At 45.8% G+C, this 23,739-nt stretch overlaps 1 protein-coding gene across 1 annotated transcript in view; it reads left to right on the forward strand.

The window, feature by feature from the left end:
- The window catches only part of LOC123803439 (NBPF family member NBPF6-like), a 45,175-nt gene extending 31,349 nt beyond the window's left edge, over positions 1-13,826 (forward strand). Inside the window, exons 12-19 of the mRNA XM_087865732.1 lie at positions 1,134-1,380; positions 2,429-2,480; positions 3,267-3,439; positions 4,502-4,553; positions 5,327-5,517; positions 7,844-8,083; positions 10,302-10,516; positions 12,613-13,826. Coding sequence (XP_087721858.1) covers positions 1,134-1,380; positions 2,429-2,480; positions 3,267-3,439; positions 4,502-4,553; positions 5,327-5,517; positions 7,844-8,083; positions 10,302-10,507 — 1,161 coding nt within the window. The 3' untranslated portion in view covers positions 10,508-10,516; positions 12,613-13,826. The remainder of the gene's footprint in view (positions 1-1,133; positions 1,381-2,428; positions 2,481-3,266; positions 3,440-4,501; positions 4,554-5,326; positions 5,518-7,843; positions 8,084-10,301; positions 10,517-12,612) is intronic.
- Positions 13,827-23,739: the final 9,913 nt, after the last annotated feature.

The raw sequence follows: 23,739 nt of genomic DNA on the forward strand, positions 1-23,739 counted from the left end.
TGGGTTTAATCTCAATGGCTTCTTCGTCTCAACCATTCACCAACAGCATTTCAGATGACAAAAGCCTGAATATTGCAGCAACCGTCTAGGAAGCAACCAGGTTCTTCCCCAGGATCTCGGGGGGAAAAGAATCAACGTGTTGTTTGCATACACTCAAGACAGGATGCTCTGATGATGGCCTGTCATACCAGGGTCACTTGTTTAATGGCTTAAGAGAGCAATGCCAGTGATTGCTTGCAGGGCCCTCCTAAGCCCTCCTGGATGAGTTCTCTCACGGTTGCCCGTTTTCACTCTGCTTCTGTTGCTCTCCTGTGCTACATGGGACCTAAGAGTGGGCATGTGTGAAGGGGAGTCTGCGTCATGTAACTCTTTCTCTTCCTTTATTTGCAGAAAACGAAATTGATCAGGAGGGACCGAAAGGACAAGAGTCAGTTGCCCCCAGGTAATTCTGAATACTTGGGGGCTGTGAATTCAAAAGTGGCACCCAGGGAAAAGCAGAAAGTGCTGAAGAGAACTATATTATCTATTCAGTCGAGGACCATTTATCCATTTTCACCATGTTTTCCGTTTTTTTGTGGTACTTGGATTGCTTGCCATTTCTTAATTACTTCTCTAGTTGAGTAACCCGCAGTCAGCTGACCCAGGTAAACTAATATGTCCCAGGGATCGCTGAGCTCGCTCATTCTGTCCTCTGTGCTTTATTGAGAGATGCATGTCTTCTTTCTGCCTGTTAGATTTATCACGTTGACATGTGTTCCTAGCAAGAACATATCACAGCAAGAAGACAAACATATACTATCGTGCCAGATATTGAGAGAATGAGGCCTTTCTGGATGAGATAGCTGGGACAGTCGCTTGGCCACTCCATGCAGAACTGGATGCCATTTGACAGGAAGGGGGAAAGCCACCATTCTGAGACTCTGTATGTAGAGAGTCATGACTGGATGGCACAGAGATAATTGAGGCTCCTTCCTCACAAGCTTGCTGTTTGGCCTGTGTGCTGAGCACTTACTGTCCTTTCTATCTGCTGCTCCTGTGACAAACGAGCTTGTCGCACTCAAACAAGAAGAGTTGTTTCTCTCTTGAATGGGTCAGCCTCTCTGCTTTCTTGACCATTCCTTTGTCCCTTCCATCAAAGCCAGACAGGACATAGGATTTCAGATCCCTCTCAGGTTAATCTTCGGTTGTCCCCACCCTGCAGGCTCAGCGGACAGCTGCTAGAGGTGGTAGAGCAGGTCGTCATCTCACGGGCCTCTCCGGATAAACACTACTTGACATATTCAGTTCTTCCCGAGATGTCTGACTCCTACTGGCCTTACAGAAGCGCCGCCATCTTCTCACCTGAGGACCTGGAAGTCTGTTCCTCTCTAGAAGTGGCCAGTGAGTACTCCATTGTCAAGGTGATAAAGTTCCAACTGGACACCCACACAGATCTCCTGTTCTTTGTACCCCAGACCTCTGCTGTGCCGAGAGAGGTCATCCCTGTGGGGAGGCCCTGTAGAGACATATTGATCTGAACTAGGCTCTAGGATTGAGTTTTAAGCACAGATGTCAGGTGTGTTCAGGAGCTTTGCTCTCTTCCTAGTCCCAGGGCATGTCCATGTCATGTTGGCTTCTCTGTAAGGTCATTGGGCGAAGGAGGCAGGATAAACTCAACTCACCTCAGCAACATGACCACAGAAGTTGTCTGTCAGACCTAATTTGGATGAAACCTCTCTTCTCACCTTCAATAAGCTCTACGTTTCATCTCTGAGCCAGGTCCTTTACGAATCTATGCCTGCCACTGTCAGTTGGCATTCTTGTCCAGGGTTAACTGGTTTTTCCTCTTCCCAACCCCGCTCTGTCTTTCCTTTTGGTTGACTTGTCTTCCTAAACAGTTGTCTGAAAACCCACCCTCAGTGCCTCCACTGATAGCTTGTTTTTATATTTCCCAAAGCAGAGCTGTGCTTTGCATTACCCCACTACACGAATTGAGCCAACGTTCTCTGTAGCACCAAAGACTCACTTTCATTGAGGGTTTGTCTTTGCATTCCATCTGTTTACTCTCAGTGTATAAATTCCACTAAGTCTTTAACAAGCAGGCTCTCTGATGAGCAGAGGCTGAATTCTGCAGTAATCCTTTTAGAATGCATGGAGGCTGGCTCCCCAGAATTTGTATGAAAAAGGTAAGTAAAGTGTTTGCACAGACTTAAGCCAAGGGCAACCGTGATGATGATCTCCTAGAAAAAGTAAATTTTTCCCAATGCCTCAGGCCAGGAAATCAAGCCACTTATCATACAACAATATCAGAAGCACCCTGAAATATTCTTCTGACTAAACCTGTTCTCACATTGAGCATATCTGAGTGCCTGGCTAGCATTAGACACTAGATTATTAATGTACCGAGCAGGATCTGCTTAATGACTGCCCTGTCTTCATGTATTTACAGAAAATCAAATCTCTCATAAGGAGGAAGAAGACCAAGACCCCCTAGGCCCCAGGTAACTCTGAAGAATCCTGGGTTGTTATTTCAGTGGTTAAACTGAAGGACTGCATTTCAAGGAAGAAACAGAAACTGCCAGACATGCCTGTTTTATCCGTTCTCCAATCACAAAGTACCTTTGTTTAACCATGAAGTGTGGCTTCACATGTTACATGGTTAAGTTCCATTTACTGACCCCTTCACTTCAATAACCTGCAGGGGGTGGAACTTCGTGAATTAGCAGTCACTGGGATTCTCTGCATTCCCCTGTTCACTCCTTTTGTAAAAAGAGTGAGAGGCCTATCTGCCTCTCCCTGTTTGGTGTTACCACACCGAGGATATATTATAGCCAAAGAATACCTAAAAAAAAATTCACGTCATGTCACAGGATGAGAAAGAGGCACCGACGACACACGGTCTCTCCATGTTGATGTTGTCTTTTAAAGCCTGTGTTCACTTGGTCACCCAAGGTAGTATCAACAATATTTATGCAAAAGTGTTGAAGCCACCTTGAGGATTCTCCATGTGCGCTGTCAGCTATGTGTTCCATTCCACAGTCGTTCAGTTTGTTGCTCAGAAGCTTAGCTCTGCGGCCACTATCCTGAGCACCTTTTGTTCTCTATCTGTCCCTACTGCCCCCACAGCAGCCACACTCTGCCCCTGTAACAGGAGGATAGTTTTTGCTGTTAATCATGGCTGTGCCCCTTCGTTATGAGTATACTTCTTGGCCTCCCATCAATACCAGTAGGATGCTGGGGTGTCTACTTTTCTTGTGTTAATCTTCAAGATCTCCCGACCCTCCCAGGCTCACCACAGAGCTGCCAGAGGTGGAAGAGGATACCCCTAGTGACTCCCTGGATGAATGCTATTTGACTTATTCGGCCCTTCCTGACCGGTCTGACTCCCTCGGGACTTGTGGGAAGGCTGACATCACCTCATTAGAAGATCTGGACATCTGTTCTGCTCTGGAAGTAGCTAGTGAGTCCTCCATTGTCAAGGTGATAAAGCTCCAACTGGACTCCCAAGTTGACCCCCTCTTTTTGGGATCCCAACCTCTGGTTGTGCAGAAATGTGTCATTGCTCTGTAGAAGCCCAGTAGACATAAGGATCTGAGTCAGGCTCTAGGATACACTTTTTAGCACAAACCTCAGGTGAGTCATGCACCTACCCTTTGTACCTCACTCAGGCCATGCTAATAGATTCTGACAGAACTTAGGACATTCGATTCAAGGCAGATGTGACAGTTCACACTCACTTGTACTCCACATGCAGAGGTCTCTGTCTTTGTTCCTTTATTTCCTTATTTCCATTAAATACTCTCTTCATCTGCAATGCTCTCATTTTCATAGCTGAATATTGTCTCTTGAATTTTTGTGCCTGTCCAAAGATGTTGGCAGCCTTACCTACATCTTTCGATTTGTTGTTTCCCTGCCTGACTGCTCTGACTCCCAGTGTCTGTGTCCTCTATGTTGGCTGTCTACACTGAGTTGTCATCAGAGTATCAGGTCATCAACACCTCTACCATCAGCTTGCTCGTAGGTTTCCTTGAAGCACAGCTGATTCTGGCCTTTGCCCCTCCCATGCATGGCTCATATGTCTGTAAGCACAAAGAATTGTACACAAAAGGTTTCTTTTGACATGAGGGTTTGCAGATTCCATCCATCAGTCTGGTCTCTCTGTCTAAATTCCCTTAAACCATTTATCTCATAGCATAAGGTAATGAGAGAAGGTTGCACTAAGTTTTTAGAATGTAGGTAAGCTGTTCCCCAGAATCTGTGGCAAAACACATGTTTCACTCTGTACACAGACTCTTGAGATGTGGCTCTACCACAGCAGGGAGCTCATGCCCAATGGCTCAGGAAAGCAGACCAAGGCACATTCCCAAGACACTACCTGAGGCCTCCTGGATGGTTATTCTCACAATATCCTGCTGCCCCGCTAAGCGGCACACAGTCCGTGTGCTAGTTGTATCGGATACTTAATTGGAATGTACACATGGTGTTGTTGAATGTGACTGGCCCTGTCTGTATTTATTTGTAGACAGTCATAATGATCTTGTGGAGGAAGAAGACCAAGGACGGATATGCCCCAGGTAACTCTGAAGAATCATGGGCTTTAATGCAGTGGTGATGTCTGGGGATCTTGGCTCTCGGCAAATCTAGAAAGTGCTAAATGTACCTATTTCACCCATTCAGACACCCATAAAATGGTCCGTTAGCAATGTTCTCTTTTTCACTGTGGTACTCGTATAGGCCCCTTTCTTTCTGCGTCCCAAATTTGGAGGTTCAGGCCATTGACACAGGTATACTAACCAATCACAGGATTTCTTGCATTCTCACGGTCTCTCTTTGTATTGAGTCCAGCCTAAGATGCACATCTGTCTCTGCTCGTTTCGCATTATGACGCTGGCAGGAATTCATGGCAAGAAAAGTGTGTAAAAAATTCATATCTCAGTATTTAGACAAGTAGGCCTCGGACACACGAGCTTTCTAGGAATCTACAATGCTGCCAGTCTGGGGTTGTCTTGGTGCTTTCTGTAAATGTCAACAAAACGTATACCAAAGTGTTGATGCTGGTTTTATTGTTTTCTGAGTGTGCTGTGTGTTGTGACTGCTGTGTGCTGGGGTGGTTCAGACTCCTTCCCTTTAGTCTCCCATTCTGGCCATGCTCTGAGCACCTCTAGCTCTTGCTCCCTCCCTGCCTGCCTCATCTATCCCCGATATATCCACACTCAGGCCCCAGATGGAGGCAGAAAGGTTCATAGGAAGAAGACTTCGCATTTCTTTTCTGTGCCCAGTGCTTCCTCCCTGCCACCCAAAGCAGCTGGGACTCCATGTTGACTCAACTTTCTTGTTGCATCTCCAGTCCTGCCTGTCACACGAGGCTCCACAGGGAGCTGCCAGTGGCAGAAGAGAATGAAGACCCGCAGGACTCCCTGGATGACTGTTATTTGACTTCTTCATTTGGCCATGACCCGCCAGACACCTGCAGACCTTACACAAGTGCTTCATTCACATTTGATAAGCAGGAAACCTTCTTGGGTCTGGATGTGGATGGTAAGTACTCCCATTGTGAGGGGCACAACATTCCTGGGTGGAGGGGAGGTCAGGAAGCCTGTCTTCTCTGTATCCAACAACCTAAATCGGCTGAGACGTGCATCCCTGCCAACAGACCCTGGAGACTCAAACTGGTTACAACTCTGCTCTTGGATTTCATTTCAAAAACACTGGGTTACCTGGGTGGCTCAGTTGGTTAAGCATGCAGCTCTTGATCTCCATTCAGGTCTTGATCATAGGGTTGTGAGTTCAAGGCCCACGCTGGGCTCCACACTGGGCGGGGAGTGTATAAAAAAAAGAAAAGGCATCATGTGGGTCAGACAATTTTCCTTTCCTTCTGTCCCAGACTGCCGTCTGCCACCAAGCCCCCTCCCAAGTGCAGGCCCTTGGTACCAAGTCAGTTTAGAGAGGAGAAATGCAGGGAAAGAGCAAACCTTCAGCCACCACTATGTCAAGTGTAGATATCTGGGTAACAGGACTCTTTCTTTTCTCTCCTTTTTCTTTCTTTCTTTCTTTCTTTCTTTCTTTCTTTCTTTCTTTCTTTCTTTCTTTCTTTCTTTCTTTCTTTCTTTTTTTAAGAACCGACTTCTGCTACTCATGAGATTCTATTGCCAGTTGTATATCTGGTGTAGTGTCCTGCAAACTCTCTGGCTCTCCACACAGATTTGCATGTGCTCCATATTTGCAGCATCTGTGATATTGTTGCTGAGCTCAAAGTTTTGGCTTCTGGGGAGCCCAGAATGCTCAGCATTTAGATAGAAGATCCTGAGCACCCAGTCCTAGCTGGACCCCATGGTTTCAGTGAAGCCGAAGCTCTAGCTCTGGTTTTCCATCCTCCACGGATGGTGTCCTTTCCACCCTGTGTGCAGCTTCAGTGATTTTCTCCCTGTCAAGTGTTGCTCTCAGTAGCATAATGTCATGTAAAGGATCAATGGTCCGTGCACCTGCCGTGGGTATTGGCCTCATTCTGAAGCAAAGCAGAGTTGTTCCCCTCTCCAGAATCTTCAGAAAAGTGCTGCCTGCTCAGCAAGACCCCCTTGGGTCACACTCACACAGGAGTGCAGGCTAACACCCAATTCTCATTTCTTCCCACTCAGGCTACAATTCGGACTTTGCTTCTGGGAGAAGCATTCGCGTTGTTAGCCGACTTTCCTTGCTCATCAAATCACCTTGTAGGAGCAGCAAGGAGTCTATGATGTTCCTCACTGTGTCAATGTTGTCTAGTGAAATTGGCCATGAAACATTTTGTTCCTTCATCTTTTTGGTCAGTTAACAGTCTCTCCACCCTAGGACCACCTTCTCCCCTGTTTCCCATTCCTCTCGGAGGGGCCAAGAAGCAAAGGCCTCCTGAGGATTACAGCAATTCAGGAAGCAGAAATGAAACACACAGTTACTTTGCTTCGTTTGTCCGCCACGTCCCTTTCCGTGCCCGCTCACCAGCAGCTCTGTTCTGCTGGAGCCCCTCGTATCCTCATAGGACACTCTCCATTCGGTGTGGCATCTCCTGTGAGAGCCGAGAGTGCTGAGACTCAGCAACGTCATATCACTTGCCCAGGACCCCTGGCCAGTGGTTAGTAGGATCTCAGACCCGCACCAGCTCAGACTGCCCACTACTCTCCACTCGGTCCTGTCAGGGCCTATGTGGGGATGCGGTTGGCCCTGTCCTCTCTGCTTTTGTACCAAATTATTTGAAACAGTTGTAAATGTAAACAAAAAAGTTGCGAGACTGCCCCCAGAGATCCCTGTGACCCTGCCACACATCTGCCAACTCCTACCCTGTGAGTCACTCTGTCCTGTGAGCAGAGCCAGTGGCTCTTCCAGACCCTCTGAGAGATCAATGTCTCCATGAGGCTCCATCCAAAAGCAATGAGAGCTGAGAGGTCCTGGGCCTTTTCTGTTGTCACAAGGGGTGCCCAGGAGGCTCTTCACTTGGCTGCCTGGCACCCCTGTAATGCTGCCCAGCTCCCACTGACAACTCCTTCTCCCCATGCCCTAAGAACTCTCTAGGACCTACTCTCTCTAGGCTGTAGGAAGAAGGTTACGACTAACGGAATGATAGGAATGAACTTGTGTGCCCATGCCAAGGCCTGGTGGAGTGAAAGGGGTGATTTTCACCTCAGGGACTTTGCAGGCTGGGCACCTGCCGTCCCAGCATCCCTAGGCTCGGACACAACACTGACATCTCCTTCATACACGTGATGTTTGCCTTTGTACCTGCTCGCAGGGTGGTCTCTCAGACCGGAAGGGACATCAGACATGGGTGTTCTGGGAGTGCTCAGTTAAGGAGCCCTGGGGTGGATCCCATTGAAATCTCTTCTTGCTTCAGCCCCGATGCAGGCTCCCCGTCACCAGGGCCCATTGAGTGGAAACATGACTTTCCAAAGGGCAGAGGTGCAAATGTCAGGAGCGCAGACACAGCCAAGCACCCAGGTGGCCAATTCTCTGCGACAGCAGCTGAAACAGCAGTTGGATTGTGGTGACAACAGAGCCAGGCTCGGCCTCTCCTCCGCCATCGGGAGCCTGGACGCCAAGATGGGTTCTGGGAACCAATGGCCGCTCTTCCAAGGTGAGAGGGACGGGGAGTAGGAAGTTCTAGTCCCTGTGTTGGTTGTCACAGGCTTGTGGCTGGAGGCAGCAACAGGGTGAGGTCGAACCCCATGATGCTCCAATCCAGCGAGGTCAGCAAGAGCCCGGTGTTTAGTATCAGCTCTGCCCCAGGTCCTGGGTTTGCAACTTCCTAGCTCTTTAAGTGGCCAACTTATTCATCCTCTTACCTAGTTTCCCCTCTGTCCCTTCATCGGAAAGCGCAAAACTAGTATCTCCATTCCATCGATGCGGAGAAGAAGAAATGGCATAAATTTTGGGGGGCCTGATTCAACAGAAATTGCTTGACAACATCTATGAATTTGTCACGTATAATTTGTGGGTCGCTGTGGGGCTTTAGCACTCAGCAAATGGTTTTGGGGCATTGTTTCATGGGGGGCGGGGCAGTTGTCAGCGGCTCCACTTTCACCGGACCCCATCTTCCCTGGCTTTCTCAGAAAGGCTCCTGTGCCCAGTTTTCTCTCCTACGACATCTTCAAGGCAATCTTCCCTGTTCGGTGCTCACAGTCACAATGGTAATACTGGCCTCACAACACTGTCTCCCACTTATTTTTCTTTTTTCCCTTTTCTAAGGACATAAGTGGCCCCTTTCTTACATGAAGTGCACACGTCACTCTCTCCTCTGACCCTCCATCTAGTTCATCATCTCCCCTCATCTCCGGGGCCTCGTCCCCAGCTTCCTCTTCATCAGGACCCACCTCTGCTCAGATTTCCTGAAGACTGAGCTTTCTGACCTTCCCCTGGGTCGTGCGTTCCTTACCCTCCTGCATTCACTGCCCCTTCCTGGAGCCTGGGGTGGCCTGGGGCTCCTCTGTCAGAACTACCTGAGAAATGAGGAGATGCAGTTCTCAGGTGGAGGTGACATAAGCAGCAGACTGTGGCACCGGGGAGAGGCCCCAGAGAAAGAGCTCAGGGAGTGTTCGGGGAAGCACAGCCCCGACAAGGGCCTTAGAACTTGACGTACTTACTGTCTTCCCCCTCGAGCCTCTCTGTCTCTTCCCCATGGCGCCCACTGTCGTGGCCCCGACTCACCCAGCTGGCTCTGTTCCTCTCTCTGTGACTCACCTTCCACAGAGGCCTGAGCAGGAAACCAGGCTCCATGCCGGGTTCTTTGTGCATTCCGGCTCTGAGAAAAAAATGCCACAGACAGACTGCCTTGTCAACAACAGAAGTTGTGATCTCACAGTTCTGCAGGTGCGGTAGAACCACAATCAAACAGGTGCACATTTGGGGCCTGGTGACGCTGCCTTCCTGGTTCGGAGGTGGCTGCCTTCTTCCTTGTCCTCCCAGGAGCGAGGGAGCTTTGTGGGGTCTCCTTTATAGGGCACGGATCCCTTCTAGGGGGGATGCCGACCAGATGCTCACCCCACAAAACCATCACATTGGGGATTGTGATACACCCCTATGAACTGGGGGCGAATACAAACTGTCACGCCATGGCAGATGGTTTTACTCTGTTTTGTTCCCACCTGCTCCCCCTGTAATCCCTCCATGGTGTTGAACAGGTCACCTGTTTCTACCCACCCCTTTTCTCATTATCCTTGGATTTGTGTATTTTTTCCAATTTCAACTGTCCAGAAGGGAGGTTAGAATATTAGGTTCCGTGTCCCCCAGATCCCTATTTAATCATTTACTGAATTAGGTACATACGTACATACAGACACACACATTTGTATCTCAGGTCACATACACGATGTATATTCCGTGTGTGTATTATCCAGAGTGTACACGTATGAAGTGCACCACGTGTTGACACGTGTTGTGTCAACTCCCCAGCTTTCTCTTCCCTGGTTGCTCCCCAAAGGCTTCCCTTCAACTTTGATTTTAGCTGATGTCTACAGTCTCTTCCCACCAATAGCACAGCCTCTTTCCAGCCTGATTTCCCTGCCTTTGTCTTCTCTTCTCCGGAACTCTTTGTTTTTACCAGTTCTGCTTCTCTGATTTCACTTTTGTCAACTGCAAGCACATTGGCCTTCTGGCATTCTTATCCCTACAGGTAGTGTGAGAGAGATGAACAAAACAGGAAATAATCAAAGCGTGTCCATTGGCTTCCCCTCCCCTCTGAACACTCGGATGGCCTTGGTCCTTCTGTCCGATGTCGTCCTTTGAGGTCAGTGTGGGTGGAGGCTCAGAAAGATCATGAATAACAACAGATCCTGTTGATGTGCTTTTCCTTCCAGAGCTGGGTTTGGATGCTTCCCTCTGCGTGAAGAACCCTCCCAAGCTGGAGGGCGATGCCACTGAGGCCTCGAGGGACAGCCAGTGTGAGTGTCAAGCCTTTGGCCACAGGAAAGCCCTCGGTGTCATGAAAGAGAAGATTCCCAAGAGAAAACTGCAGTTTGGCCAGTGGAGACTCGCATGCAGATTCCGTGGCCCTCAGGCTTAGGGAATGGAGGTAATCACGCCCCCTTTGGCTCTTGGGGCACGGATTCCTATTGCTGTCCTTCAGATGATAGCTGCACCCCCCCAACACACTCACACTGCCTTGTCTTCCTCGTTTGGTCACTCCCACAGCTGGTGCTACCTCTGTCTGGGCTTCCGTCTGTTTCCCTAGGGACTGCCACCCTGCCGGCCCTGCCATCTCCATCACCTGGTTGCATCTGAACTCTGCTGTGTTCCTGCTGGGGCCGTCCTGAGATCCCCTCTCCCCTCCACTCATGGCCACGGGGAAGCAGGCCTCATGGCCCTCCTTGGCAAAGCAGCATCAGTTAAACATGTCTCCAAACACACGAACTTTGCCAGAAATCACACACTTTCTCGGCTTCTCTGCCTTCCTTTCCTTCTTGCCCAACTCTGAGGCCTCGTCCTCCCAGGAGCACTGTCTTAATGAGTCACTTGCAAAAGGACTCACCTCCTGGGTCGTTCAGGGAATCTGACCTACGAGGACACGTAACCCTCACCTTCTCCATGTGAATAAGAAGTGCTAAAGCTGAGGAGAAAGAGCCCCCATGAGAAAAACTAAATGAGAACCTGTCACAGCTGGGAGTGCCACACCGGACTGCCTGGAGCTAGGTTTCTCCTCAGCCCCTATAATGTAGAAGGCACGTGTTGTGATGTGCACTGGGTGTTATACGTCACTGATAAATCATTGGACACTACCTCAAAAACTAGTGATGTACCATACACTGGCTAAAGAAACAGAATAATAAGTAAAAAAAGAAAATGAAAGAAAAAAAGAAAAAGAAGACAAGAAAAAAATAAATATTACATAGATACCCAGAGTCCAAAACAGAATCTCTTCCCTGATCAAAGGTCAAAGAATTTAGTGCTTTCTTTCCTCTTATGACAATGAAATCGACAGTTCACTAGTCACTGAGTGGATTTCACAGCCCCCTGCAGGTTCACTGCAGATCGAAAAAAAATATTTTAATCAAATTTTGTTCTTATACAGCATCTCAGTAAAGAAGCTTAGGTCTCTTTCTCCTATGTTAACCCATTTGCAGGTCCTTCTTTATACCAGGGTAAACACTGAGAGACTCTTTCCTTAGGGAAACTTTGGAAAAGAAGGGATGAGAATCTAGAGAGCTAAAACGAATGCCTTTTCATTTTCACTTCAGAGTTTGGTGAGTCTCTGCATTGAGAATAGTCCTAGAAATGCCCCAAGGGCTATCCTGTGTGAGATTACCTTCAGAGAATGTTGGTGTCCCTGAGTGAAAATGACTAGGGCCATGGTAACACCCCTGCTCTCTTTTTGTGAATTCCCTTTGAGTTTCTCCTCCTTGAGTTCTTCCCTCTGCCCCTTTGGGCTTGCTCCTGTCCAGCCAAGTGACCAAGAATGTCTACTGCTTGCCCACACCTCCAGATCAGAGGCTTTCCTCTCCCTTCCGCACATGTTTGCACAGGGCCTGAGCCAGGGTTTCAGGCCAGGGTTTTCAGACACAGGTCACATGGCTTTAGGGGGTCCTCATCTGCACATGGCAGAAAGGAGCTTGGAGATAGGCTGAGGCCCCTGTTGGCTCTGACATTCTAGGACTCATTCCATAGCCTGGCCTCCTCCTCAGAAGACTGGGACAAGGGTGAGAAGGGGGTGTGTTTGTCTGCCAAGGGTCCCCTCCTTCCTACAGCAGTCTGTTTCTGAATGTGTGTGCTGGGTGCTAGGTGCATCCCTCTCTGGGAGGCATGAGAAAGCCATCACTTGGGATTCTGATGAAGGGGGCTCAAGAGTGAAGTGGCTACTGAGGAAGGGGTAGTTGGGATCTGGCCAAAGCTCACAGCAGCCTTGAGCTGGGATATCACCAGGCTCCCGCTGGGGGGTGGGGGAGCACAGGGGTCCCTGGATCCTGCAACACAGGTGATGCTCAGTTTAGTGAGGTATTACTTCTGACCTGTGGCTCTCACTCTCCCCCTCAGGCTGCCTGCGGCTCCCCCTTTAGGCTCCTTCTCTGGACAGGGGTTCAGCTTGCTCCTGGCCTCTGTCACCAGGTAGCCACCCCTCCAGGCTCAGCCATCTGACCAAGACTCACATTTGATTTCTCTCTCTTTCTCTCTCAGATACCAAGTACTTCAGAAGCTAAGAGATTCCTCATGTGAAGAAAACCCCATCATAAACCCCATCACAAAACCCCATCATTTTCCACTTGATGAAAAGAAATCTAGAACAGCAAATCAACTTAAAGCCCAAACACAGCACAGGTGGGATCCTTTGCTGAGAGTCTACATCACAATCACAAGCCATTCTCTGTGATTTTGACTGCAAAAGACTGCTTTGATGAGAGAGATTCTAGCCTTCAGCTCCAGTTGTGAGAAATCCCTCAGGAGACCAATGCCTGACTAGATGACACAGTTTTGACAGACCTTAAGTCTTGCTGCTCTCAGTTCCACCCTGCAGAGAACCTGAGTCAGGAGCACCATGGAAAAAGACCACAAGTCAAACTGGACATTCTGGGCCACCAGATGGGCTGCGCTAGGAGCTGACAGCATTAACTATGCGGTGTTTTTGCTGGAAAGGTTTAGCCTGAATTTGAGCATGAGGAAGTTACCAGACAACTTGAGAATGTAGACCATTGAACAAGATGACTGGACTGTCTTTCTTCAAACAGTCAGTGTCACCACATAGAAGAGACAACACAAGCGAGAAGAGATATTTTGGGTTCCAAAGGACTAAAAAGAATGTGTTCCTTTTTTTTTTTTTTTTAGTCCTTTTGAACCCAAAACATCTCCTCACCGTTAGGTGGCTGTGTCTGCTGGTGCTGACATTTCCTTGTTTGTAGGGGACAGTCAGATGTCTTGGCTTAAGGGTCTACATCCTGAAGTTGTCTGATCATTTCCTCCTGACTAAATTCAGCCTAACCCTCTGGCCAGGACACTTCATAGTTAACGCTGTGTGTGTCCCAGCTCAGCCCACCCAGAGACCAAGAGGGTCCAAGTTTGCCCATCACCATTCTTGTGACAGCTTCATTGGTTACTTTGCTATGGAGGGCCTATCAGATCTGTTCATAGCAGGACACATGATTTTCTTCCTAGAATTAGCATTTTGGCAAGGGGTTCTCTGAGAATGTATGAAGATCTTCTTCTCTAAAGTCTTTTTCTAAAATTTTGCCATCTTTAATGATCCCTGTGGTGCATCATAACCGTATCTGTGTTTGTACATTGGAAGAATTCTATCTAACTTTATCCTTCCTATACAATGTGTATTTGCTGGCATTGTGCTGTGGAAAAGAATATTTCCTCCCCATTCTATATCATTAAAGTATTTGTTTTGACAATCATTGTGAACTTGTGAATTTTATTTAATTAATATGTTCAAAGAGCCAATATATAGTACATCTTTAGTTTTTGATGTAGCGTTCAACGATTCGACTCGTGTATTTTTTGCATCTGGTGCTCTAATCCCTACTATCATGGTTGATTTGATGTATCAGGGTATACAGTAAAGTAAATCGTCTTGGTTCTCCTCGCCATATTTAACACTGAGTCTCCATCTCTTTTAGCCTATAGTTAACTTATGGGGAAGAAATTTTGACTGTTTGTTGTTCTGTGGTATTTGCTTTCTTTTCTTCTTATGTGTGCCTATATGTGAGTGTGGTGTTTAAGAAGGTTGTAGAGGTAGGGCTGAACATTGCACCAAAAGTTTTTGGACATCTTTGGTTCCGTATTAGCTTGTCAAACTTTTCACATTCAGTTTCTAAGTTGTAAGTGACCCCTCAACCTCAAACGTTTGACATTATTCTATTTTCTCTTTACCTCCGTCTTAACCTGACTCTTCGTATACTATTGTTTCCACCCACTGAAACAGATGCTGCTTATTCCTATTTTTCCCACCTGCTCCACTCCCAGATTTTTGTTTTACATCTACAATTGAGTCTATTCAACAGTGACCAGCTGTTCGAAAGCCAAAATTTCCCAGTCATCTCTCGTTGGGTGAAGTTCACCTTCAAAGACTCCTAGTGATGGAATCAGGACTCCCTGAGTGTTGTGTATTGAATACTCTTTTTCTACTACCTGCACACACGGACATCATGGCTGAGTAGAAAGTACTTGCACAATGAGTTTTTACTGAGACTCCGTGCTGGGTGTGGAGCCTGCTTGTGATTCTGTCTCTCTCCCTCTGGCCCTTCCCGCCTCCCCCCCTCCCCCCCCACCTTAAATAAGGGATGGGAAGGGGAAAAGGCAAATGAAACAGAAAAACAAAATAAAGGAAAAACAGGAAGATTCTAGCAATATATGGTGAAGACATCGGAGAAAAGGAAGAGAGATAATACAGCAAATGAAATTGATTCTTTAGGGCAGAAACAATTGGAAGTAAGAAGGTGAAGAGGGAGAAGAGATTAAGATGTGGAGACAAATTTGACTTGAAGAGAAAGTACAAAAGTCAAATAGACTGGCAGATATCGGTCTGGGGATGTTTTCAGTTGGCCACAGAGGCATCACGCTTGTATATTGTATGGATAATATTAAGCGAGCTTTTCATGTCACTCAACCCCTTGCCAAATTGCCATCTGAAAATGTGACTCCAGTTCAATTATAAATACCTTGACCACCATGCCATATAAAGTAAGACATATTTTACCATGCTAGAGTTAAGAAACTGGTTTGGGGGCCTGGGTGGCTTCGTCAGTTAAGCACCCGACTCTTGATTTCGGCTCGGGTCATGATCTCAGTCGTGAGATTGAGCCCAGTGTGGGGCTCAGTGTAAAGTTTGAGATTCTCTCTCTCCCCCTCTGCCCCTCTCCTGCTTGCGTGCTCTAAATAAATAAATAAATAAATAAAATCTTAAAAAAGAACTTAAAAAAAAACTGGTTTAAGGCTTAGTTGTGAGCAACCGATGGCAGTTTGCACCTGCCAAACTCCCAGTGACGCCCTTGCAAGTAGTGTGGATAGGCAGTGAGGTTTGTTGGGCTGGGCATGCAGAGGCAGGTAGTAAGCCCTATAAAAGTGAGGACTGAAGAACATATTTATTTGCCTTTTGTTCGGCCATTTACATTAATATGGAAAGCGTGTTATTTGCACAGTTAGAACTTTAGAATGAAAGTACGTTGACTCTCGAGCTGGTTTTTCTTGATTGTTTTCATCTTTTTTTTTTCAATCATTATTTTTTCTTTCATCTTTCTCAAAACTCAGTTTTCCCCATAGCAGAGTTGGGACTTATTATTGCAGAAGTCTGCTTGCTCAAGATTCTTAAAAACAAAACAAAACAAAACAAAACACTAAAGAACTTTTGAGCAAAAGTTTAAGAAGTTCTGCTACAGCCCATCCACTTGCTTGTGGGATTTATGTAGATATGTTTGTTTTTGTCCTTTTTGCTGCAATAACAGTGTAGCCTTGCTAGAATTATACAGAACAGTATATTTATTTTCATCAGTTAAACAGCGTAGTGTAAAATGGACATTACTGGAAAAGGATAGTGATGTATATGAAACCTCAACAGAGACAAACTACCGCCGTCACATGCAGCAGTGGTCTGTGGGGAACGTGGTGGGGAAGGCTGGAAAATACTGAACCCAGAGCCAGGAAACTTGGTTTCTAAATCCAGCTTGTCAGTCTGTAGCTATAAGGCTTAAGGTTACCTAGGTACCATGTGCCTCAGTTTCCTATGGTTGGAAAGTGGGAATGAGACCGGCTTCACCCACTTCACATGGACTATTTGAGGATAAAAGCAGGTAAAAATGCAATAACGGTCGGGAAGATTTTATGAGCCATGAGGGGATCTCTAAGTACCACAGTGTATCACTATTATCATGACTATTCTAACTGTTCAAGGAAAGCAGTGGTGATCAGTGCAATTCTGCTCGTTCCTCTGGAAACTAACGACCTTGTTTTGTGATCACTTTATTACTGATAGGGCCGTTTTCTGCCTGGTCTGGTTGTGTGGCAGTATTCAGGTCCATTTCTCGGGCTATTTCTTGGGCTATGATTTCATGTTCCCAGAAGAGGGCAGCAAAACTCCAGTCTGAAGACTGCCACTTCCTCAAAGTGTCTAATGTAGTGTTTGGAAAACAACTATACTGAAAAGAGAAGAGCTTTTAAAAAATTATGGTCTTTATGTGACAGACAAGGCAAATCTCATTGCTATAAATAAATACCATAACAAAAATACACTCATTTAAAATAATTGTTTGCCTTTTCTTTGTCCTCTGAGGAAAATAATTTGGGCTATTTCTTTAATCTCAGTTTAATGATTTGACCTGTACAACCAAAAACCTCTGGCCATGTTTTTCCATTTAACCCCAGATTTTTAGATCTCACAGAGCACCAATTCTTAAATAATTTTTTTTAAGCATGAAGAGAGTAAGTTGTTCAGGGCTGATTCTTTCCATTTAAGATGACTGGCTAAGTCCAAAGAATGATTCCCAACAGTGTCTAAAAACGTCTGCCATAACATGCGTCTGTGTCATTCAGAGCAAATGTCATCTGTATCTAATATTTCTTATTCAAATTTGTTTAAAAATATGCTTGTGCTTGTATACCTTGTAAGAACATCAGCAGCTAACATTTGAACTGTTCTTTTCAATTTTTTTTACTTTAATTTTTTAAATTATGTTATGTTAGTCACCATATAGTACATCATTAGTTTTTGATGTAGTGTTCCATGATTCATTGTTTGCATTTTTTTTTTTTTTTAGAGAGAGAGAGTGTGAGTGAGGGGAGGGATGCAGGGGAGGGAGAAAGAGAATCTCAAGCAGGCTCCATGCTCAGTGCAGAGCCCAATGTGGGGCTCGATCCCAGGACCCTGAGATCATGACCTGAGCTGAAATCAAGAGTTGAACGCTTAACCGTCTGAGCCACCCAGGCAACCGTGAACTGTTCTTAAATAGCATGTAAGGTGCTTTTCTACATGTTATCATGTATGTTGATAGCCACTATCCCCATCTTACCGATAAATTTTCTCATCTGTGATTAGAATAGCTGTTCTTTGCTTGAAGAGAAAAGTGCAGGCGGGGGTCCCTTGTGGCAAGAGAGTCCTGAGGTGAGTATTTTCTCTCCCCTAATAGGTGGTACAAGAGGTGGTACAATTCTGAATCTGATCCTTTTTCTGTGTGCTTTACTGTAATTAGAGATGGGGTAGAACGGCTTTCAGGTATAGTTTTTCAATCCCTTCTGCTTTTATCAGCTCATTGCTAGCTCTGCTCTTTGAAAAAAAAAAAACTACTCTGTTTCCCACTCCACTCCCTCTACCACCTCCCTCAAGTCAGAGTCCTCGTCCCATCCCAGCTAAACCTCTTCCTGTTCCTAAGAATTGCATCACATTCTTGGCTTAATGTAGACCAACACCCCCACACTGGCACCAGAGAGTGTACAGACCTCCTTTATTGGTTGAAAGTTCTTGTCTGGTGAGCATGGAGTAAGTCACCCACTTCCTGACTTCCAGCCCTGGCTGAATTTGCATCTGGAAAAGAAAATATTCCTTGGATTTGTGTTTGCTTGCTTATAAATATCCTTCACTTCACCCCTACCCTGGAAGGAGGAAGATTTTACCAAGTAGGTAAAGCACGGAAGGGCATTTGAGGGAGAGGAAAGAGTCGGCATGCCTTGCTATTTCTAATTCTTCACTTCTCCCTCTCTTACACACAGACTAATCTGGCACCGACTCCCACTGTACAAACGGGGATTTCATGAAGGACAGTAATGTCCCCCATTACTAAACCTGGTGGCTATATCAATCTTTGTCTTACCTGACACTGAGCAGAAACGGACACCATCAATCTCCTCGATAGACTCACCGTCTTCCTTTGGTTTCCACACACTGTTATTCCCCCCTACCTTCCTCATGGATCCTAGGCACCTTTGCAAGCTCTCTACCAACTCCTTAGGTGTTGGTGTTCCTCAGGACCCTGTCCTATGTCAGCCTGTCTTCCCTCTACACCTCATCTGAGAAATCTCCTCTCTTCCATGGCTTTATGAGAGTTATATGCCGGTGACTCCCAAATCTCATCTCCCCTGAACTCCACACTAATATAACAACTACCTTCTGGAACCTGTCTGATTGGATATTCCTAAGTCATATTAATCAACTCACTTTCTCAGACTATTCCTCTTCTGATGTTCCTTTTCTTAATATATGCCACAACATCCACCCAGTTGCTCTAGCTAGAAACCGGGGATTCATCTTTGATTTCTCTTTTGCTCACTCTCTCCATTCAATCAATAACCAAGTCCAGTAAAATCGACTTCTTTGAATCTACCCACTTATTCTCATCCTCACCTGGCCTAAGCAGTCACCTCTGGACTTTTGTAAGTCTTTGCTGGTTTCCTGCTTCTAGTTTTTCTCCCCTTGGATCATTTTCCACCAGCTACGAGAAAGGTTTTTTTTATAAATGCACTTCTGGTAGATTCACCTCCTCCATATAAAATCATTTAGTTGCTTCCCACTATCCTTAGGCTAGAGTCCAAACGTCTTAGCATGGCTCATAAGCTCTCCACGATCATTCACCTGCCTAGCTGCCATCAGCCTGCACTCCACTCATGCTGGGCTCCATGGTGCAAACACACGCTGCCTTCTCTTGCTTCTAGGCCTTCACAAACGCTTGTTCTTTGCCTGGGCCTCAAACCTGTCTAATCTAAATTCTACCCCCAAATTGTCATTTATCTTATTCCTGAATCAGACCTGAATTTGGATACTTAATTTTAAATTATTTCTTGAATTAAAACCCCAGTTCACCTCATCTCACCTATAGATTTCTTATTTCTTTGAAAAATACCTCCAAAGGTATGTTCCAATGAAAATATATTTGAGCTGATTAACTTAGATTAGGATTGACTTTTACCATAGCCGAATGTGAGCTGGAACATATTTTTTAAATTACTGGAATGTTTTCTGGATTGTTATTCATCATGGCATTCTATCTTGGGAATTTTTTCTTCATTTCCAGCTGGCTTACACCACTCTCCTTTCTCACCTCTCAGCCCTTTCTTCCCCTCGGGTTGCCCTACACTTGCCCCCCGATGGACCCAGTTTGCATGCAGCGGTAGCTGCTGTGGGGCTGTGGTTAAATAGAACTGCTCAGACTGCAACAGGAAAGCACTGAATCGAAAGCAAAGGGGAGGAAGCACAAACCGATACCCACCACAAAGCTGCTGAGTGCCCAGCATGACCTAAGCCGCACCCTCTGATGAGGAGCCTTGTGGAGGAGGAAGAAGCCACAGCGTTTAATAAATCATCAGCACAGCCTGTCCTCCACTTCCCCTGAGCCAGCCTTCCTGGGTCACCCATGAGTGTCCCCAGGTCTGGCCTAAGTAGGTGGGTGATGACAGCAAAGCCACCAGAGAGGCAGAGGCTGGGGGAAAGTCCCTGAAATGAATGACTGTGGACCTTCCGTCTCAGACGCTCCACCTGGTCCAGCTCTGTGCATGTTTTGAAGGAGCTCTCTGTGTGGGATGGTCAGATGAAGGACCCCGTGGTCCCTAAAAGTCCTTTGGCTACCTGCCTGACAAGCTGTTTCTCGTGGTGGCCGAAACTGTTTTATTTTATAAGGAAAGATCAAGTCCCTATGAGCTACCGTTTGAGAACTTGAAATTCACACTCACGTACACATGACTATCTGCAGACTCTTTGCTGACTTCAGGAGAGGGAGCAGGAGAAAGGAACGAGATGGCACATCAGAGAAATGTTCCACCTACTTTCTGAGTTTGCCCATCGCCTACCCTGGCTTTTCACACTTGTCCCCTTTGTTGTCAAAGGAGGTACTGATTGTTCAGCAGCCTGAATTATAGGTAAGCGTGTGGAAAGTGCAGGGAAGTGGGTAGTAGCTATGTTTAGATTTGAAACGCTGGTAAGTTTGGGAACTCCGTGGACTGCTAGAGCCTCGTAGTGGCTCATTCCCTCTGGATCTGGGGAGGTGGGAGCCGGGCCCTGCTTCTGCAGCTGGAGAAGCAGAGCACTGAGAAGAGGCACAGCCATCTCAATCTGGAGGAAAGGCCGCTTTGCTTGGCTGAAAGTCGGCACTGCGTCTTCACAGAGTGCCAGACTCACACTTCACATAAGAGAACAGGAAATATGGTTCGTGCAGCTGGGAGGGGAGAGAGAACTCACTGTGTACCAAGGCTGTGAACTCACTCATGGCCTTCTGTCACCCCATTTTCCTCTCCTGTAAGTGACCAGGACTGACTCCTGGGAGCACTGGGGAGCAGGTGAAGCATGCCTTTGGGCAAACCCCCTTCCCTTCTGCTGACTCACCTCTGCTGATAGGCTCCACTTTTGTGTTCTCTTCATCCCAGAAAATCTTCCAAGATCTAGATCGTTAATGAAATTTCAATGGAGGAATGGTAGGTACTTTGATAGGAGGTGAGGTGAGGGAAAGAGTTCTTCTCTTACAAGGCCAGATCTACAAGTGGCAAAAACGTGGTCTCTGTTTTAGCAGCCCCAACAGCAGTGAGTTGGAATGGATCCTAATAAAGGAAAAAGGGAATGGAGTCTGTAGTCAGATGATTTTGCTTTGAAACGATCCTTGCCTCCCTCCCTCCCTCCTTCTTTCCTTTCTTCCTCCGTTTCAGAGAGGAAGGACGGGGAAGTAGCCAAGAATCGGAAGCTCCTTGAAGCTCAGAGGAATGCTACAAGCTTCCCAAGCCAGACTGCCTACCCAGAGGTTGCCCACTGACTTGAGTGGTCAAGGACTCATTCTGTTAAACCCACAAGTTGTGTTTAATAACCAGGCATGATCCAAGCTGTACAGAGCGGGCTGACCGTGCTCCCCAGGTGCTATCTGTCAGCTTGTGACCTGCCCTGCCACACTACATTACTTACACAGGGAAATGAACAAAATGAGTGCAAAGAAGGGGAAATGATGAGTGTGAGCTGCTTTTGAAAAAGCTTCCTCAGGAGGAGAGAGATGAGTTGGCTGGAGGGCACGTGAAGTAAAGAATGGATTTCATTTTTTTAGACCGAGAGAGGTTTAAGTATGTTTACATACTTGAGGAGAGATCTCACTTCATTCCTAAATTTTGATTCTCTCCCCTGGGGAGAAAAAAGAAGAGGTTTCTCTGAAGATTAAAATTAAATGAAAATCAAATGCACGGTGGTGGCATTTATACCGCAAAGCCCTTTACACATGCTAATTATTATAACTATCATCATCTAGCATCTGTACAGATGAGTAAGCCCTGGTCACAGCTGATCTGTCTCAGGCTTTTCTACCCTATGTGACGCGCTGTGAGGAGGAGGTGGGCTCTTGAGTCGGCAAGGCCATGATCTGCCAGGGACAGGCTAATAGTGGTGTGACCTGTATCTCACCATGCTTTGAACTTTGGGGAGACAGTGTGTGCCTCCACGAGTGTGTGCGTCTTACTAGATACAACAAGTTTCTTATTTTAAAATCCTCATTTAAAAAAATGGACACATTTCAGATCCAACATCTCTCTAAAAAGCTTTAATTTAGGGAAGACATTTTTAGAAATTAAAAATACCCTTCTTCAGAGGCAAGAGATATACAAATAGGATTATAAACGTGGATTTCTGCTTAGACAAAGAAGCAGTTTCCTAAAAGTTACCTCATGTTAATTCACAGCTTTGTTAAGAAGGGTCAACACTTTATCTTTTCTGGCTATTTGCAGAATCGCATTATAATTGTGCTTTGATACAAATTTGGCAACAGCAGCATGATTCCTTTCCTAATTATCTACAGTGCCCGCATACTTTCACGGAGTAATTCCCATCAGCTCTACACAGCATGATACACATAGCGAATCAGTGAAGTTTTTATTCTTTTAATTATTTGCTTTGCAGTTTTGCTCTGAACCATCCCACCTCCATTCCTATAGCGTAAAGATACCCTGCAAATTCCATTCCCACATTTCCTCTCCCTTTCCTGCCTGGCTTTCCAACCTTAGGACGATTTATGTCTTCATTTCTGGGTGTATCTCTTTGCCTATTCCTTATCATCCCTCCCCCGTCCCTTATGCTGTCCTCCTCTTCCCCTGGCCCCTCTCTGTCTCCAGCTTTTATTACTAGCGACCCTGTAGGCCAGTCCCATTGCATGTTCCTTCATGCATTATACGAACTAATTTTTTGAGGGCACTGAACAGAACAATGTGGTGTCATTTTCCCAGAACAAGCAGCCACTTCTTAGAAATAGCTGTACTGAGATAAAATGTATATTCTCTAAAGCTCACCCCTTTAAAGTACACCATTCAATGATTTTAGTATATAGTGTTTTGCACCCATCACATTAATGTTAGAACATTTGCATTATCCCAAAAAGAAACCTGTACCAGTTAGCACTCACACACATTTCCACTCCCCCACCCCCCTTTTGCTCTCCCTAATTCTAGGCAACCACTAATCTACTTTCTGTTTCTATGGATTTACCTGCACTAAACATTTTATATAGATGAGCTCACACGATAGGTGGTCTTTTGTGCCCGGCATCATTCACCTAGCAAAATGTTTCTGAAGCTCCACCATATTGTAGCCTGTTTCTGTACTTCGTGGCTTTTTATTACCAAAGAGTATTGCACTGTATGGCTGTATCACATTTCGTTTATCCATTTGTTGGCTGCGGTACATTTGGGTAATTTCCTTTTTTTTATTATGCGAATAAAGCTGCTATGAACATTCACGTACAAGTTTTCATGTGGGCATATGTTTTCATTCTCTTCGGTAGATAGCCAGGATTGGAATTGCTAGGTCATATGGTAACTCTATTTTTAGCATTGAGAGGGACTGCCAAACCATTTTCCAAAGTGGCTACACTATTTTACTTTCCCATCACCAGTGTATGAGATTTCAATTTCTCCACATCCTCACCAAAAATTGTTATTGTCTGCCTTTTTTTATTTAGCCATTCTAGTGGGTGAAATTGCATTTCCCTAATGACTTTCTGTGTTATTAGTCATTTGTGTTTTCTTTGGAAAAGACTCTCTTGTAACTGCCCGTTTTTAAGTTGAATTGTCTTTTTATTATTGAATTGTAAGAGTTTTAAATATTCTAGATACAAGTCCCTTATCAGATTTATGATTTGCAAATATTTTCTCTCATTCTCTGGGCTGTCCTTTCAGCTTTTCTCAAGGCATTCTCTGAACACAATAGCTTTTAATTTTGATGAAGTTCAACACATCAATCTTTTGTATTGGTGTTCTCTCTGAGAAATCATTGCCCAATCCAAGACCACAAAGACTTACTCTGAAGGTTTCTTTTAAAAGTCTGATAGTTTTGGGGCACCTGGGTGGCTCAGTCGGCTAAGCGTC

This window comes from Ursus americanus, chromosome 12, assembly GCF_024610735.1.
Source record: "Ursus americanus isolate L20-20 chromosome 12, mUrsAme1.1.p, whole genome shotgun sequence".
Classification (NCBI taxonomy): domain Eukaryota; kingdom Metazoa; phylum Chordata; class Mammalia; order Carnivora; family Ursidae; genus Ursus; species Ursus americanus.